This window comes from Oryza sativa, chromosome 2 (genome assembly GCF_034140825.1).
Source record: "Oryza sativa Japonica Group chromosome 2, ASM3414082v1".
NCBI classification, from domain to species: domain Eukaryota; kingdom Viridiplantae; phylum Streptophyta; class Magnoliopsida; order Poales; family Poaceae; genus Oryza; species Oryza sativa.
The window spans coordinates 13,171,754-13,192,021 of record NC_089036.1 but is presented as its reverse complement, the minus strand read 5'-3'; the positions used below and the strand labels follow the sequence as shown (position 1 = coordinate 13,192,021).

Sequence of the window (20,268 nt, the reverse complement as noted above, 5' to 3'; positions counted from 1 at the left end):
CTAGAATTTCTTTTTCACTTGATGGAAAAGAGAATGGAGGAAAATACCTGTGGTTGTCGGGATGTGGGGTTTGAGAGATCTTTATTTGGGACGGCTTGTGTGTCAGCCGTCCGATCAACATCCAACAGTGCACATGAAAAATGCTTTACTCAAAATAAAGAGCCTCATCGTTTGCCTTAAAAAATCCGCCGCTACCAAAATTTTAATTTTAAAACTTTAGAACTAATTTTAGGGTATCTCACCAACATTTGCTTTTAGAACGCTAAAGAAAATATATAAAAGTTTTTAACTATAAATTATTTGTTTTTAACTAATAAGTTGTTTTAGTACATAATCATATGTGGTCCACCGATGGGTCTTAAAAGAAAATATGTTTCCATAGAAGTAGAAAATAGAAGCTCATATATGTGGCACTATCAAAAAAACATCGTATATTAAACAGATACCACTTGCAGCCCGATGTCCCTCTGCTCTAGGGCAACATGAGCGGTGACTCGAAGTAGCCCCGCCTCCGCCTCGCTGCCGCCCGAGCAGCCGTCGGCAAAGCCGTATGGCAGCAAGGACGACAGGGCCTTTCTACCCCCTCCAACACCCACCGACAAAGCCGGATGGCAGCAAGGACGGCGGGGCCTTTCTACCACCTCCAATACCTGGCGGCTGGGGCGTTGACGGGGAACGAGCGGAAGTATGGCGACGGCCTTTGTGTACTTCAAGTACTTTAATAAGTTCTAGTTGCTGAGATTAGGAAGGCTTACAGTGAGGACTTCCACATATGATAATTAGAGCAAGTTTAATAGTATAGCCAACTACTAGCTCCAGGTCATCTATAGTCAACTTAATAACCAATTCATATAATATTTACCTATAAACATATACTGCATAATTAAAATCTTGTCTCACCTGTCATACACATATGCACCTTGAAGTCCATGATGCAGCTGGCTACAAATCTGTAGCCAACTGCCCTTCTCTCTCCTCTTTTATCTCGTTGAAATGTGTTTATAGCTGGCTTATAGTCTGCTATTGTATCTGCTCTTATACCTGTTGCAACACCCAAGGATGTAATTATCATTGGCCTCCGAGGTAAACTACATTTTATCTTAGTTGCCTCACGGGCTGGTTTGCTTTGTGACCTAAATAGACCTTACCAATTTTTGTCAATGTTAAATTTTGGTAAATTTTGGCATAGCTAATCTTGGCAAGGTAAAGTTGTGTTTGGATTGAAGCCAAAACAACATAATTTCACTATTGAAATGGCCTATTTCTTTAGGCATGCTAAAATTTGGCTTCAAATCAAAATATATACTAAATACTGTTAAAATTGCCAAATATTGGCAAGGCCAATTTAGGTCAAAAACCAAACTAGCCCCACATTCTGCTTGGTAGAAACCGTTAGGACCATTCAAGAGAATAGGCTCCCCGAGATTCTCAGCAACATGGGAGGTGTAGCAATCAAGAAATGGGATGCAAAATATTGCAAATTTCTTCATGCTGACTAATAGAAGACATGGAAAGTGAAACTGTCAGCCTCCTTAGCAGTGGAAACTATTAAGCGATGGAATAATTTTACAAGGGTAATTCATACATGCAAAAATTGGCAACAACTTGATACAAAACCAAATTAAAGAACAAAGATTCATTAGAATAATTCATAATCAAAGTTTTGTAAGCAATGTAAATGAAATCATCATTATCTCTTGTTTGAGAACTACATAAATATGTGCTAGCCACACAAGTAGCAATTTAATAATCACAACTAGTTAGGTACCGTTGTTGATGACAACCCCCTATAAAGAAAAAAGGAATTTAGCTAATACATGCCTGGGATAAGATGTCACTGATACCAAACTCTCCCAAAGTCATTTAACTCTACATCTCAAGCTTGTGTGCATCGGATTATATATATCCAAAGGTCATAGTATATAATTCCCTTCGATGAAATCGATATTTAAATGGACCCATACTGTGTGCTCATTGAGCATTATTAGTCTTGTTCAGGTTATACGGTATCACATTCTGTGACGCAAGTGCTGTTATCAAGTCATGCAAGTGCAAGTTGGCCAGGGAACAGACTGGACTAATTGGCAGCAGAAGCAGTGGAGTAAGACCAGCAAAGTAGCAACGATCCATCACTAGGGAGCAAATTGGCCTTGGTTGGGAGGCCTGGTCTACCAGGCCCATTATTACTGAGTATAAGGGAGATGAGCTGACTAGCAGTAGAAGCAACTGGTATATGTACTAATACTGTAATAGTCTGATAGACCAGTTAACTCAGCAACTCGTCTCCCAAGTTGATAGAGGGGAAACTCTCAACTTTATGACTTAACAACGATGGATGCAAGCACGCACACACCCTCCAAGTCATGCCTGTCGAAGCGCGACAATTGAAAGTAGCACAATCTGTAATGTAAGTAAGGCACATACCCTTTTATACGCACCGGTTGTGCTCAGTTCCTGTGTCACTGGAAACGGCAAAAGCCTACAATAACTAAACTGAATAAGTTCAAATTACTAGTAAAGATTATATGAAGACAGATTTTTTTCTCTTTTTGAGGAAAAGTTGCAGGAGCTCTACCTTTCACTGAAAGGACAAAAGCAATATTAATTCAATTGTTAATACCAACTTTCAGGTCTTGTTTGGATGGGGCTCAATACTGGCCCATCCATGAGTATGCGCCAGGATTTTGAACTAAAATCCCGGGCCCATACACATGGATAGGTCAGGAACTCAGGATTTCAGCCTATCCAAACAAGGTCTCAAGTGAGAGATAGCTTCTCCACAAAAAAAAAAAAAAAAAAAAAAAGAAGAAATAAAAGAAGCAGACATAAGGTAGTGGAACTGACACTTGCTCCCTCCTTCCCAAAATATAAGCATTTTTGGTTTTGTCCTAAGTCAGACTATCCTAAGTTTCACGAAGTTTATAGAAAAACAATAATAACATGACAAAATATGACATAAAATGAGTATCATTAGATCCATTATAAATTATATTTTCATAGTTTACTTATTTGACATGGTAGTTATTAATAGTCTTCTCTATAAAATTGGTCAAACCATCTAAGTTAGGATAGTTTGACTTAGGACAACTAGAAATGCTTATATTTTGGGACAAAGGGAATACCTTATTGTTCAAGAGAGCTTTTTGCATTGCACACTTACCTTGTATCTCCAAGAACTCTGTTATGGCCTGTTTTAGAGGCATACGAAACAACCCCTGAAAAGGGTCTGCGCAAATAACATTGTGTGGTTATGCCAAACCATGAAAGAGACATAGTAGCAATAGGACTCAAGAAATAGATGTTGCAGTAATAACTTCTCCTCAACAAAAAGAATGTAAAACTCTACCAAAGTGCCCACATATCCAGCAAAGTGATATTGAACATTTTTCTCACCAAAGTTTTGAGAATAGCTCATTTTCATAGGCTCAGAGCTTGAATACACAAGTGGGAAAGGAAATAGAAAGGAAAAGCAACTGGTTAACAAAATATCCCACTCGGCAACAGCTAGAAATTGGCTACCAGGTCAACCTGAAGAATCTTTGCCAAATATATGCTCAATATAAAAAAGGTAAACTTGTGGCTGCAGATATGCTTATCAATTATCATTTATGTAACAACCATGTTGTACCACGTACATGCATAAATACTGCCCAGCAAAATGCAGTAAAACAAACAGTATGATAAGAGAAATCTGAACCCGAAAAGTGCAATGGTGTAACATTGTTCTTCTGAGTTCTGTAGCATACTAATCAAAGTACACATTACAATCACTAAATGAGTATATAATAGGATGGATTACTGAAATATGCAAAACTTAGACTTGGCAATCCCATTGGTGCAAGAGTAACAGAAACTGGAATAAATTGGCAAAGGATGCTTTACCAAAACTAGCAATCCAGTATAATAAATAGCATGGATAAAACCAAAATATTGATTATGATGCATAAATAGTTGCAGTCAGATAAGAAATGTCCACAGTGGCAGTTAGAGGCACAGAGATGATTTTTAAAATCTGAGGAAATTATATACTCCATCATTAACCAGAAAATGATTTATATTAAAGGAGGGATAAATCAATCAACCTGACCTTCTCAACAAGCAGGTAGGTGGTGGAGGATCTACTCATGGAATATTTTATAGAGAAATGCCAGCAAGTTTATTGTTAATTGAGGCATTATACCGAACAGGTGGCACATGTGTCACCTGAACACCAGTGGTCTTGTAGAGCAAGAAATTGATGAGTTGACGCTAGAAAGCACTAACAGCACCTCTTGAAGTTATACAGCTTAATCTATTTTTTTACGGGGTTTTGGAAAAGGAAAATATGATGGAACTCTCATCAATTTTATAAGAGTAAATTTCACAATGGTCTGCCTTTTCTTACCAATGTTTTACATTGGGCTAGGGTTAGGTCAAAATTTTCACTTAACACCATATATATTTGCCAAGAGTTGCACTTTGGGCTAGGCTCCAGGATTTGAGCCCATCTGGATGAGCAGACATCTTCTCCCTCCCACAAGGGCATGCGCAACCTCACCGCCGCCACTTCTGTCGCTGGTCGGGAGTTGAGCGCAAGGGGACGCGATGGGGGTTAGCCAAGGAGAAGGGCGATGCAGCAGGCACTGCTCTGTTGTTGTTTTCCCTTGCTGTCCAGTAGCTCAAGGGGCTGACGAGATTGGCTAGAGGATAGAGATTAAGCGCGGCGGCGAAGTGAGTGGCGGAGTGGTTATTGGAAGGAAAGGCGTTAGAGTTGGGGACGACGGCCATGGCCATGAAGCTGACGGTGGCAGAATCAAGGTCAATGAAACAACATTAGGGGACAAGTGCTTGTTCTTCTTCCCCAGCTCTAGCATGGGATTGACATGAAGTTCGTTTTGCGTGTGATTGACATATCCAGTTGAATTAGGGGCAGGGCATAGCAAACGGTGGAGAAGCTGCGCTCCAGAGTTGGAAGGAGAGAGGAGGCTCCCAGCTTGCCCATTTATCTCCTAATCTCGCTGACAAGTGAGCCACCGGTCCAAACTGAATTTTTTTGCTGTAAGACCTAGCCTAAAGTGAAAACATTGTCTATAGGATGGTCCAAACTAGAACTTTGGTAAATATAACTAGACCAATGTGCAATTTACTCATTTTTTTATAGTTACCAAAGACAGCAACAAGAATAGCCAGATTAGTGATATCCCTAGGTGCTAAGACCTTAGGTCCAAATGTTAAGGCATATTTTGATTGGGCTATGGGAAACGGATCAAACCGCATGAAATGGTTGCCTTGGAATACTGGAGTGTTTTTATGACACCTGAGCAAATGGTAACACATTTAGCAATTGAGCACTATAGAAACTCCTGGTATTATAAGTCCCTTCAATAGTGTAAACTTGACTACCTGAGACAACAAATAGAATGCTATAACTCAAAATAAATGTCAGTACATCAAAAAAACCACACGTACCAGCATAATCAGTAAATTTTGTGCCCCATCTCCAGAAGGAAATACTTTCAATCTTCCCTCAAATTGTCCAGGAATTGATAAAAATGCAGCTGCCTCCGGTTTCTAGGCACCCGCAATCCTGAAAATAAGATAATTTCAACATGGGCTATAAAGATAGCAAATATGAGATATATAGTTTTTTGTTGCTTTGTTTATTATTAATAATTTGATAATGATAAACAATTAATGTATTTCACCTTCACTATAATATACCACCAGTCTGCCACTATAAGTAGGCCTTCATGTTCATGGTCCAGCAGCTTGTTCCCTCTCCAATGTAGGAAATAATGCCCTTGCTTTATATGTGGTTTTGAATGCATTTCCAATAATGTATATTCTAATTAGAAAGGAATAAGGCCAGGCAGTACAGCATATGATGTAATATTGGTGCACGTTCTCCACTCTGGTAATCTTTAACTTTCCAATCAGGCAGACAGGCACCAGTGGAATCATCTTTCCAAACAAGAAATGCTACCCGTTTTGCAGTTTCCTCAACTTTTATGTAAGTTAACAGCTTTCACGACACATGACAGCATAACAGGTGGTATACTGTATGAGAAAGTTTGAAAAATACCATTGTAGAGATACATGAGTTGCAAACTATCATCATATGTGAGAATGACATGCGGATCCGCATGTCAATGACACATGATGGCATTTTTCAACTCTGAGATTTTTGCAAATGGTACCAAGTATGATACTCATAAATATAATAGGAAAAGTAACGGTGTACCACTAGCAAATAAACAATAACTGTACCTAATGACAATAAGCAACATTGAATTGTAAATTGTAGTGCATCACAACCATCTAAAGCAAACTTGTTTCATTATCATTTTTTTCAGTCACTTTCTACTGACTGCTATTGTACACATGTCCCAGAAAAACTAGGGAAATTTTAAACAAATGGTTCATAACATATGTATATAAAGCAACAGGAAAACCACTACCACATATCCCAGAAGAACAAGCTAATGGTATCACATTCTAATGTTTAATTTCACCATTTAGATCAATGGAAATTACACATGCACGGAAGTTGTATGTTTTGTTTCTCAAAGAGTGGCAGCTAAAGAATGTAAGGACACAATATACATCCACATTTCAAATTTTAGGAAGTTCTGGCATAATATAACCAATTTACTGGAGTTATTATGTTGAGCTAAACATTCACGCCTTCAGATTGTGCTGGACTATCTGACTTGTTTTTTGCACTTTGTGTTGCTACATCACCCTCACTGTCAGGAAAAACTTCTGGCTGCAGTGAAGGTGCAATCTTGTTAACTTGAAGCCATGTTGCTTCCCACAAACTGTTCTCTTCACTGGTGCTTGTCTTTGATAAAACCCGATTTGCTTTTAGCACCAGCAGTATGTTCTTCAGTAGCTCTGGGATAACCTCTTGTAGCTTCTCAGTCCTCCTCCCTCTCACTTTGACTTTCATAAGCTTCTCTATCATGTCAAGTACTTCCAACCACAGCTTACTGAAGCTGCTCTGTGATGAAATGTCATTAAGTGACTGCAAGAACACTTTGCATAGAAGTTTTACAGCATGCAAGAGGGACACCTCCATGTTTCTGAAATCCTTCGGTGAGTAATTTTGTGCAATCTCCAGTAATTCATCAAGCAACTGGAAAATAATATCAAATGACATCAACCATGCTGAAGATGGCACTGATATCCCATCAACTACTAAGCATCTGTGCAATGATAATAGCGCATGATTCCTTACTTCCTCCCTCTGGTCTGTGCACACCTTCCGTAGTGCCTGCACTAGTCGCAGCCACATCTCAGCAATTCCTTCCAATATCCTGTCAGCCTCCCCACCAGCTTCCTTAACCTCACGTGACCAGCGTGTAAGACAATTCACTGATTCTGCCATAAGGTTCAAAGCATGGATAGATCTTTCTGCAGAGCCAAGCCGAGACTCTGCAAACTGCCTTGAGGCCTCCACAGAAAGGACAAAGTTAGCAGGGGAGAGGTGTGCTCCCTCAGACATGATAAAAACTAGGGCTTCAAAACCAACATCAGAAGCATCTGGATGACGAGCAGTGATGCAGAGTAATGAAATGATAGTTCGCCAACCCATCTGGGACTTTATATGAGTTGCATTGCCCTTAACCAGGCGCGTAACCTCCTGGGTAATGTTCTCACAATAAGCATCAGCCACACGAGCATCGAGCTTCAAAATTAACTGAAGAGACCTCAGTAAATCATCCACAAGATTCTCCTTATAAGGAAGCAAGCGCTGACAGATGTGCAGCAGCCCAAAAACAGCCTTCTCCACCAGATTACAGGGCATCACTGTAGACTGAACAATATGAGTTATGTGCTCAAAAACACCCTGCCACAAAAGGACAATCCTGTCTCTGTTGTTTAAAGTGACAGTAATTAGAAGCTCTAAGCAAAAGACTGATGTGCTTTCATCATCAAGTGAGCTGGTGATCCTTTGTGGTCGACCTGCCGCCTGGGTGAGGGCTCTTGCCAGATTTAAGAGAGAGTCAGCTTGTAAGAATTTGCTCTCAGTGAAGATGGTACCTATTTGGCACTTCTTTATGGTCTCTGAAGCATTCCTCTGAGCAGCAAGTTGCTCCTCAGTTGGCTGGAACCTAGATTCTTCAGCATCTAAATACAATAGCTGACTAAACCTCCCCATGAGCCCATATGATTTTTTAGGAGTGCTGATTGGCACAACTTGAGGTGCAGCTCGAGATGAGGCAAGCTTGCTAGGCAACATATCTGATGAGGACTCCTGATCATCAGCTGTGTCACCGGTGAGGCAACCAGGAAGTAGGCTTATTTTATGCAATCTTAAAATGCAATCTACTATGTTCCTCCACCCACTGCGTATGTGATCACCATGAGTAGTTGCTATAGTAAAAACAGCCTCGGTTGCCATTCTAGCCTTGGTGTCCTCACCGAAAGTTGTTACAGGATCATTAATATAGGAAGTGTTCAGCAAGGTGGTGAACTTACATAGTGCCACAACAAGATCATTCAACACATCATCAAGATGATAGAATGCCGCCAACTTCGCCACTGATAGAAAACCATTAATGCATCCTGTAAGGAACTCTTCATGCTCAACATTATCAAAAACCACTGAGATAGCAGCAACCGTTGGTCCAGCCATGATAGTAAACATGTCATGATCAAGAAAAGGGAAGGAGTCACAAGCAATGTATGCTGATGTCCTCTTTGACTTCCACATCAGATCAACCCACCGGCTGAAAGACATCTCAGAGCATCCAGCTCCTTGCTCCGGAATGGTTCTGATTTCATTCCGACAAATAGAATAATACAATTCCGACAAGAATTCCCTTGGAAGATCGTTCCCACCATTGATACGGCGATTGTTCTTAATAAAGTCTTCTTCCGTCATCTTCTTCTTAACCCTTATATTGTGCTGATCTGTGTTGAGCATGATTACTGAATATGACAACACCAGAGCAGCATCCCGGTTAACAAACATTTGTGGTGATTGTTCATAATATCTCTCAGAAAAGGCCTCAAGAATCCTTTGTATCTTCTGTGACTCACCAGGCAGCCGAAAAGTTTCCAAGAAGAGCCTTAAGGCAGCATCCAAATTCATCTCCTTGAAGTCAAAGGTTTTAGCAAACTCATGAAGGACCAGAATGGAAAACTCATCATGATTTCCCAGGTAGTCCCCAAGAAGATTCTTATCTAACCCAGGTGTGTACCGGAAAAACAACGCCACACTGCGTGGATCAAGTCTTTCAGGCAGGAGATGAGCCCCTTGCAGGTACTCAAAGCCCTTCTTTTTGTCCCTGTTGAAATGTTCAACACCAACCATTAGCTTTCTCTTGATGCTCTTTTGCTGGTGAACAAATCTAACCCATTGATCAGGATCATTAGTGTTCTCACATTTCAACTGCCAAAAAGGAAAATATTCACTTATTTCAGGCACTGTTTGTTCATGATGCTGAGGTGCATTATCAGTCCTCTCTGCTATTGCCTGAATGACCAAAACCAAACCATCTAGAGCAAGCACATTCAGGGTGGACAAAGGACTTTTCACAGGAAATGCACTTTTAGACAGAAGGTTAGCAAGGTCTTCAAAAATATTACTGGACTGTAAATCACAATCCATATTCGCATACATCTCCGCCATAAACTCTTTCTGCCGACAGAAATCCACTAGAGCCTCCAGAGCAACTTCCTGTTGCTGATAACTAGCACCATATCTACTCTGCCCAAGTCTTATGATAACACATGAGAAGAAAGCCTCAAGTTGTAGCTTAAGTTCCTGACGCAAATGGTAGAAGAGAGTAAAAACAATGCTGCACACGGTTGACAGAATCAAAGGGCTCATTGACAAGCCAAATTGCATTAGATTGCGGAACAGTTCATCTTGTACAAATGCCAGCAATTCGGGGTGTTTGTTTATGGATGAAGCTGACAACTCAATAGCAGAACTAATCAACCCGAGGGCAAATAGTGGCACATCCTCATCAAAGTCAATTGGATTAATCCTTGGATTCACCTCAATGTCTTCTGCTATGTTCAAAAGGGAGCACAAGAATTGCAATATCTCTACCATGCAAGGAACCCCAAACAGCTCACTCATAGCCTGGTCTTGAACAACACCAAATCCACCTCCCACCTCATCTCCAGAGCTATTCAAGCACACAAAATCACTCTTCCCGTTCCCTATCTCTCCATCACTCAAACCTTGGTTCTTGCTACAAGCAGTCTGCAGAAAAATGCTATCACCAGTATTAATGCATTTAACTTAGTACAGGGATATATGAATGAGCCTTCTTACTGCAACATGCTCTTTCCAGAACTAATGTGATGCAAGTTAAATTTAGAATGGCAGCTATTTGAACTAGCGAGACAATATACCATGAACATCTTTAACAAAAAAAATTCACATAATATACATTTCTTTAAACTCACCTAGATGAGCATTGCAAGTTAAATTTATCATGTTTAGTGGAAGACAATCGCAGCATTTCTCATCATGTTTCCAACGCACAAGTAACTAAGGTTCGAAATCTTTACAGGAAGGAATCACACCTGCCCGTCGGCAACCACGGTGGCATCAACATCAGGCAGGCGAGCGAAGACACAGCGGATAACCTCCTGCATGGTCTGGCGGGAGACGCGCTGCAGCAGCTCCCCCTTAGTGCCGGCTTGCTGCACGACGCGGAAGCAAGTGCTGACGATGTTGCAGACATGGCGGTTGGCCAGAGCTGGCGCAGCGCGGCCACGCACGCACGCGAGAAGCACTTGGAGGACCCGAGCCAGCACCGTCTCCTCGGACGCCGGGTCAGTGACCTCGAAGCGGCACCCCGTGACGGCCTCCACGACGGCGCCCATGGCCTCGGCGACGTTGGGCGCGTCGGGGCCGACGAGGTCGAGCGTGAGTATCTTGTGCAAGGACGAGAGCGCGGCGCCCGTGATAGGCGCGCCGGTCTCGTCGGAGCGGACGACGTCGAGGAAGGGGCGGAGGTAGAGGAGCGGCTCGACGTCCCGCCACTGGCGCGTGTCCCACGAGGCGGCGCGGCGGCGCAGGGACTTGAGCCCCGCGATGAGCGGGTGGTCGAGGTGCTCGTCGTCCGCGCCGTCGTCGCCGCCGTAGCGGACGCCGGCCCAGCGGACGTTGCGGCGCATGATGGCGAGCACCGTGGCGACCTCCGACGCCAGCACGCACGCCATCGCCACGCGCGGCGTGGGATCCGATCCCGCCCCGGCGCCTGCGCCTGCGCCCGACGACGGCGACGCTGCCCTCAGGCCGCCCATGGATCTGGGCGCGCGGGGTGGGAGAGACTACGCGGCGGCGTGCAGCTACGACTACGAGGGCATTTGGCAATTGGGATCTGAGAGAGAGGGGGTAGGGGGGATGGTGAGATCTGGTTTGGTGTCTTGCACGGGCTTGGATCTGAGAGAACTCCTTGCAGTAGTCTTGTTTACTCTGTGCTGTTCCATAATTCAATTCTCTTTTTTGTACAAAAATTGGTTTTTATCCTTTCGGGCGATTTTTGTTTTGCTTTAGATTCCCTTGACTTGATTTCTTCTTTTATTTGGAATGCCAAAATCAACCCTACCAAATTTTACAGTTCTAAATTTAACATTGCCAACACTTGGTAAGATTAAGATGTGTAAAATGAATTTGGTTTACTACCTTTGTCTAACTTTTATGAGAGCGAGAATATACCATTACCAAGTCTCGGTAGTGGAAGCTATTTTATGCAAGGTTCATATTGTTACCATGCTAAATTTTTTGTGATTCAAAATTTTGGTAGGAATTTTTTTGCCCTTCATTCACAAACTTAGAAATCATTCTAATTTGGATTAAGTCCGATTTACCCCCATAAATTATCACAAAAGTATGAATTATCCCCCTCAACTCTTATATCGGACATTCTATTCCCTTGCAATAGATGAATTACCCCCCCCCCCCCACCTCTCGACTAGGGATGAAAATGGAGCGGATACGGACGAATAATGCTCATACCATATTTGTTTTCATTTTTTTTTGCTGGATACTGAAACAAATACGGACTATCTTAAATACGAATAAGAATCAAATATGATTGGACACGAATACGGAAATATTTTTTTCTTGAAACACGAAAACCAACTCAACTTCAAATAGAAACATATATCAACATATATAATTAGCTCATTTTATATAAAATGTAGTATAATTTATAAATATTTTTGAAAAATTAAATAATATTAATAGTGTGGACTAGTGTTAAGAGATGAACTACTATTAAAATCTAGAAAGTTATTTTGAAGGTCATAGAATTATAAATAAATATGGCATGTCTCATGACTCTTGTGGATATCCGAATAACATTGTTCACCAGATATCCGAATTATTATACGTATCCGACAGAAACCCCGATACCATATTCGTATTTGTATCCGAGAGAAAATATCCGTATCCGTATCAGTATATGAACTATCTGAGAATTATCCGATTCGAAAAGTATCCGTATTCGTTTTTCTCCAAAGCGAACGAAAACTATCTGCTCCGTTTTCATCCCTACCCCCAACCCAATTGAGAATAGTTTTTATACTACATGGCGCATGGGTGGCAATCTAGTCACCTGCTTAATAAAAAAAAGTGGTGGCGTCGAGCTAATATCAGGTTACAACAGGGGAAATGTAGAGCTGGCGATATCTCGTTGGGCTTTCGTGGTGGAGACATGCCTCCACTGCCACCTTTCTCAACAACAGCGGTGAGGATTGGGAAGGAGCTTGTGATAACAACTAGAACATATGGAGGTGTCATCCGTGGGCCTCTCCGCTCTTTGATGCATGTGCCCTTTGCTCGCCGGAAGAAGGGAGGAGAGGGTGAGGTGGCCGCCCGCTCCCTCAACTCACCAAGCTATATTGCTCAACCAAGAGGGCATAGAGAGAAAGATCAGGAAGGGGGGGGCTGCTAATGGGCGACAGGGCGCGCGCCCAGCCGCCCGCGCAGTCACCTCTCTTGTGCTACAGTATACTACTAGTACTACCTACTACCTCTACTACTACAAGTAGTACTACTACACTGTTGTATACAAACTTTGTGTACGCGTATACGAACTTTGTATACGTAAATACATACATATTTAAAAAACCAAAAACCAAGAAAAAACAAAAAACACCACGTATACAAACTTTGTATACGTACATACAAAAATCTAAAAAAATACATGTATATAAAGTTTGTATACACGTATATAAAAGTTTATATATGTATATACAAAGTTTATATTTTGCACGTATATAAAGTTTGCATACGTATGTATTAAAAACTGAAAAAGATACGAAAAGAAAAAGAAGAAACCGAAAATACGGAAGAAAACAGAAAAAACGAAAAAAGGAGACCGTACACACGCGTCCGCAGAAGAAAACAGAAAAAAAAAGGAAAACCATACGTACACGCGCCGTCTACCGCTCCTCTCTACGCACGACACGTGTCCAGTCGCGCGCTAATTAGTGTTTTCCGAGGGTGGGGGGAGGGTTCAGTTTTAGAAATGACTTAACAAAAGTTTATTTTAATATACTAGTAATATGTTCGTACTAACGTTACGTTACGGTGCCATGATATTTGTTTAATCTAACCTACTTAAAAGTTGAAGTGTCTCATATTAGAGTCGAGCTTCAATCGCATCCGACAACCGCTTTCTCCCACAAGGCCTCAACAAAGTACATGTAGTACTTCTCCAACAACAACGCGCCGCTGTTATCAGTTCTCCATTTTGATTTCTCTATTTCACATCTGGAAGCTATATGCGGCAGTGGGAGCTAAAGGCAGCGACACGTAAAAAATTCCAAGGGCAAGGCAGAGATTTCACGAGGCATCGAGCTCCAAGCTCCAACCGACAACTGTCATTGGTGCTAGGTAGTGAACCTGTGATTCTAGGAAGGAGTAAGGCAAATCATTTTGCCATCAGATCCACCAGATTTGGCCTCATTGCGGTCTTGCGATTCCAAATCCGGCAACTATAACCTTGGCAACAATGGTTACAACAACCATTGGTGTCCAGAATCAGCCGCAATCTTCAACTATTAATGATGGTGGCAAGCGGCGGTTTCTAGTGGCCACGATCGGGACATCGAGCGGCAAAACAATAGGCGAGCGACAAGATTGGGGGACAAGGTAAGGTTGGCAGATTTTTTTTTTCTTTTCATTTGACTGGCATATAGGTCCCCATAAATTATTTTAATTTTTAAGGTGCAATTAGCATTGACATGTGGGTCCTATTATATATTTTCACTGACTATAATTATACGTAAGTACCACGTCAATTGAACACTAAGTCAAACACGCCTCATAAGATGAAACCGTCATAAAAAATCATCGAGAAACTCGATTTACGCTGGTTTTAATGGGTAGGACCTAAATTGGACTTTTTCGAAAATAAATAATATCGGATGTTCTGAGCCCAGCGAGGTTGTGAGCAAGCAAGAACTTGGTTTTTTTTGGTTTGGGAAACCCTAGTACGTGTTCAATTTTGCTCTCAAAAGGACAGCACTTAACGATGTACATAATTTGTAGCTTTATTTTGCCATCTTGCCGTCTCAAACTATATATAATTGGACAATTAAATTATAGGACCAAATATGTATAAATCAGCCATCACATATTCTGTGAAGCATCATCATCACATTATAATGATCAATGCTGACTGTCCAAGCATCTCCCAGTACTGCAGTCTCGAACTCTCAACCTCTGTTGCCATACTAAATTGGTATCAATAAATTGACCCAGTTACTATCTGGACTCTCAAATTTTCACATTGACATTCAATTATCACATTCATTATTGATGTGCAATCTGAATTCAGTCAATTTTAGCTAACTGTAGCTTCTTTTTTCCCTAGACCACCATATTTCATCCATCTAATATAATACAGACCATATTTACAATCTCAATTCACAATTAAATTTTATAAGCATGTATAAAATACAGACCAACAAATCCTCCTCAGGTTTCCGCACATGACAAAATAGTTCAACCAATTGCATCATATCATACCAGTAATCAAATAACAAAAATCTAAATTGGTTCACACATCACTTATATATCAATACAGGACAAAAATATATCACACAGTGAAGGGTAAGGGAGAAGAGATCAAACCAAACATAAGGCAATCTGGGTGGTTCACTTACTGTATTGGCTGAATATGGACAAAACTTACACGAGCAGATTTTACAACTTAAATAAAATATCATAGATGCTGACAAACAGGCATACACCTAAATTCACATGGAGATTCTTGTACCAAAAAATAGAAATTAAAAATCGTAATGTCTTAAGCCTAACATGCCTGACATGTCTTAAGGGTTGAACACAAATCCAGTGAATCCCTCACATAGCCATAACTATGACTTATATGTACATTCCTGCCTAAACGCCATATATTATCTAGATAAGAAAATGAATTACAGATACAAGAGGTGAACTCAAACCATTGCATATTGTTGATCCGTGCATGTGTAGCATGAATGGACTAATGTGTGGCATATCCAAGTGAGCTAGTAATATCAGCAGCACCATGCAGATAATTAGCTAGATTGAAAGGATATTTTGTGTATGTAATTCTTGAATTCTAGATCCCATAAATATTACAGGGTGCATTCTTATAACATGTATATGGAAACTCATAGGAGCTAGATTGCTATAAATTTTTGACAGGAAACAATAGGATCTATAATAATCTGAATTAGGAAACAACATGTGCATAAAGGTACATAAATAAGAAATAGGTCATTAGTAAATACACATTGTCCTGAATAGGCATTGAGAAGATTATTCAGTTATAGAATTAACTATCTCATCAAACAGTTGAAAACAAGAAACATATTAGGATTCCTCAGGAGCATCACATATGAATGCATCAGGTTAAGAAGCTCGAAAGCCAGCTAAATTGTTGTAAGATGCATTCTCAAATTAAATCAGAGAAATATTTTGTTTTTGTGACACAAGCAAACATTAAATTGTGTTGATTCATATAAATGTATAGTGTATGGACATACCTGCAGTGAGGTGTCCTCCTTTCAGCCAAGCGTAGAAATAATTTTGCAGTCTATGATATCTATTGTTAAAGATAAATAGCCATTGTCTTTATCCGTCAGGTGAAATGGCAAAAACCTGTACAAAAATCAATCAGAGCAAAATCAACTACCACATGATTATACATAACAAAAAGATGTGATGATGCAATGTGCAATAAATGGGAAATGGAGAAAGGAAGATAAGCCATTCACAAATTCTTGATGATATCCTCTGCAGTATGATTAAGATGTGAATGATCTTCATATTAGAATGAGGCATCTAATAATTTTACAAATAAAAAGAATATAGCACCAGAGATCTTTTGGTACCAGAAAAATAGCACTGGAAAGGCAAAGACAAGGATAGGTGAAAATATGGATAAAATATCTGGAATATTTAGTTTCTGTTCTGTTCTAAGGCATCTTTTGATGATTTTCCCCATGAAAAGAAATGATGCCAATGGTGTAATGTCAATAGCTGTTGCTTGTGATCACTACTCATTTCTTCCTTCCCTACTCTCTAGAAATGGCCAGTGTCAATATCTCAAGAATCTGCAAGAAACGATGTTCAGACTTTATGTTCTGAAGCAAAATGCAGAAGCAAACATTTAGTTAATAGTCTTCAGATCCTGGATTGAGCAGTTAGTAACGATCAAACTAAGGTAAACGAATTCTCACTTTTTTGTTAAATGGCCGTGCTCTGAATTTTGGGATGTTGGCCAGCATCTCCTCCTCTAGCTCAGCAGAGCTTTTCACTCTTGACTGCACGGACCCTGTGGGAGGTCTGAAACTCAGGTTCCTTTGGCTTTGTTAGCATAAGGTCTTCTTTTTAATGCAGTTGCTGCATCCTCCTGCATTGTGCACAAAATTGCAATATGTCAAAACGCTTACCGTTCAGATGTCCCCTATTTTCAAATACAAATATGAGCATCACGGAAAGAAAAACAACAATTCTGTACAAGTGCAGGCAAAATTTTGTTGGCAATCAGCAGTTCAGCACATCAGGTCTTTACATGGAACTGAATGCCCACACACAAGCTGAGAAAAATGTGTATATTAACAAAACTGGAGAAATGCACACATTCTAAAAATAATAACAAAGGGTGCTAACATGAGAAAGCGATCTGTGGTGAGTTCCAGCCTCCAGGCAATAACAGAGAGGGAAAAAATTTATGGATTTTTACTGGCGACCGAGTGAGAAGGTATAGGAACCTAGCATAATTGTTGGCAGTAGAGGTTATACTCCTAAATCCATGGACGTATGGGCATATTATGCCTTTGCATAACCACAAAATTTAGTTAAGTAGAAAAGAGCAGTGGCTACCTGATTGTATCATGTGCCAATTTCCCTCTGTTCTAGTGTCCTATATGCATATCCATCTACCTTCTATTGATTTTTTTTTTTGCTGCTTTGGAGTACCAAATAACATTATTCATGTTAAACCTAGAGAGCATCAGATAGTAAATTTGACAAATATATGCATTCCCATGCTTTCTATATATTCCAGTTATGTAAAGGAGAGGGCATAAGTATATTATGGGTAGCTTTTCTATGGGAAAAAATGGTTTCAGGTCTCGTACGTCATGCCGCTTTTAGATTCATTTACAGTTACATGGCTATATCCACAGTGCAGGCCTCAAACAGGATTAATGTCCAGCAATCCAGCTGCACAAAAACAAGCCTTCCGTGCAAAGAAGTGAGAAAGAATACAATTCCTCAGGTTCGAGCAATCAAACCTGAGAGGAGAGGTCAGTGAAGGTGAAGGTGAAGATGGTGACAGCGGCGACGCAGTTGGACTTGGCAACGAACACTGAATGGCGGCGGATCGACAGCGACTTGCGAAGGCGGCTAGACGTGGCACTGATGCGACGGCAGTGGAGGGAGGATGGTTGAAGACATCATTCTGACGATGATGCTCGCTCCAACGACGGATGTGCGCGGCGAAGGGGACTCGACGATGAAGACTGAATGGCGGCGGATTGACAGCGACTTGCAAGGCGGCGGCAGTGAACAAAACCAGAATATGAGGGAGATGCGGCGAGGGCGGCGATACGGAGCCGCAGAGCGCGGGGATGTGCGAGGGCCGAGTGCTGAGGGAGGCGATGCGGACGGAGATGCGGGGATGGTGTGGAGGCGCCGTGGGCGACGGTCGATGGGGACCGGGTGGCGGCGGAGCGACGACGACCTGCGAGGCAAGCGCGCCGTGAGCGACGGTGACCTGCGGGGCGGCGGAGGTTAGGGTTGGGAATCGCGAGGGAATGGAACAAATCGGCGAGGGCGGCGACCTGATGTTGGGTCGGCGACCTGAAAGAGGGAGGGCGGAGGCACGGCGACGCGGTGGAGAGCGATGGGCGGCGATGGCGGACGGCGTTGTTTTCTGCGAGAGGATAGGAGCGGGGGGAGGGGATCGGCGCTGTTTTCGGCGAGAGATGGATGGGAGGGAGCCGTCGGATCTAAGTCATAGGAATAATTTGGATCGTTGGTGTGATATGATGAATGATGAATGAGTAAAACCATTTATTGAATTACAAGGTAGATTATATATATATATATATATATATATATATATATATATATATATATATATATATATTAAAAAGGTTCAACAAATGTATAAAATTCTAGCCCTAGAGGAAGAATTCCAAGAAACACTTTCTGGTCTAGAAACAATTGAGTGCCCAAATGATCAATTTATAGAAATAGGTTTGGCGATAGCTTTAAAAATAAAGAAAAGGAAAAATAGCATGGCGACGAAAGAGTTAAATTCAAGAGAGAATCCACTCAGTACCACTGAGTTCGTCAAGTTTCAATAATATACCACCGACTTTGTCAACATCCATTATATACCATCGCCTTTGCTTTAACCTCTACAATTTACCATCGCCGTCCACAGTCCGTTAGCTATACTCCGTTTGTACTGTTATATTTTTTCGTAATGACCGAAATGCCCTTTGAGTCATCTAACCCTAACCAGTCAATCCTCTCCAGCGCCCAGTCAATCCTCTCTTCCATCCCTTCCTAGCGCTAGCACCAGTGCCGCCACGCAACCTCCGCGCCGCATCTCCGCCCGCCGCCGCATCTCTGCCCGCCGCCGCGCCGCACCTCCGCCCACCTCCCCGTTGCATCTTCGCCCCCTCTCCCCCCGGCTGCCACCCGACCCTCTCGCCGCTATGGGCGGCCCTACTCCAACGGGAGAGCCGCCTCCCTCCCTATCGTCATCCCCAATGCGACAGCCGTCCCCGGTGCCGCCCCGACCACCGGCCCCAGCGCCTCCACAACCGCCGGCCACGGCGCCTCCATCCCTTGTGCCGCTGCTGCTGGTGGTGCCGTCGTCGTCAGCGCCGTCGTCATCGTCGAATGAGGTGCTGCCGATGGGAGAAAATGCCCATGTGCTGCCGATGGGAGAAGATGCCCCTATGCTGCCGATGGGAGAAGATGCCCCTATGCTGCCGCCATCGTCGTCAAAGGAAGTCGTCCCGGTGCCGATTGCCGTTGTTGCTCCCTCCATTGGCATCCAAGATGGGTAATTTCCCCTCTCCTAAACTTGTATGTTGTGCATTTCTGGTTCCTAGACTTGTATATTTGTGCATTTCTGGTTTTGGTTGTTAAGTTTATTTCCAATGTGTGGATCCACAGGATGGATCCATATTCCACTTATGTTCTCACGGTGAGAATTATTCGCGCGGGCAGTAGATTTGAGGGTGCATGGGTGTTTGATTGGACAATTGATTCCGACACCACTAATTTTAAAGACTTTGTTGATGACATTTGTGAGAAGTATCCATGGGGCATAGATGAAACTGTAACAGTGCAGTACCTTGATAGTGGTTTGAATCTGTTTTGCACAATATATTCTGATAATGATTTGATGACAATGTTTAAGTGTTTTGAGCAAAATAAAACTGGTGATGTGTTTATCACAATTAATGGTTCAAGTGATGAGTCCATCATTGGCAAGCTGTGTACACCATCAGTTCCTATCCCCTCTCAGGCATGTATTTCTCAGATCAGCAATGAACCATTAGAGGATGGTAATTTGGCAGATAACATGGTGGACATGTATCTGGCCAATCCCTTTGAACATTTTGAGCATGTAGGTGTTGATGAGGAGGATCAATACTCAATTGGTAGTGATACTCCAGAGTCTGATAATAATGAAAGCAATACATCTGATTCTGAATATGTGCCTGGGGTTGATGAGGATGAGGAGGATGATGGTGATGATAGCTCTGATGATGATGATGACTGGGTCACAGCAA

General features: G+C 41.9%; 1 protein-coding gene and 1 long non-coding RNA gene across 3 annotated transcripts; both read right to left on the bottom strand.

Moving 5' to 3' along the window:
* Positions 1-6,298: 6,298 nt before the first annotated feature.
* Positions 6,299-11,329, bottom strand: LOC4329190 (ARF guanine-nucleotide exchange factor GNOM). The gene is made up of 2 exons (XM_015770303.3): positions 10,525-11,329; positions 6,299-10,198 (listed from the first exon to the last, which is right to left on the bottom strand). Exons 1-2 carry the CDS (start codon positions 11,248-11,250, stop codon positions 6,650-6,652), a joined length of 4,275 nt encoding a protein of 1,424 aa, XP_015625789.1. The 5' UTR covers positions 11,251-11,329; the 3' UTR covers positions 6,299-6,649.
* A 3,768-nt stretch (positions 11,330-15,097) lies between these two features.
* LOC4329189 (uncharacterized) lies at positions 15,098-18,398 on the bottom strand. Of its 2 annotated transcripts, none has more exons than XR_010739662.1 (4): positions 18,295-18,398; positions 17,746-18,227; positions 16,687-16,859; positions 15,098-16,560 (listed from the first exon to the last, which is right to left on the bottom strand). It is a non-coding gene; the product is annotated as an uncharacterized lncRNA (long non-coding RNA). The 2 variants fall into 2 exon arrangements; XR_001542837.3 differs by having other exon boundaries at positions 15,098-16,105.
* Positions 18,399-20,268: the final 1,870 nt, after the last annotated feature.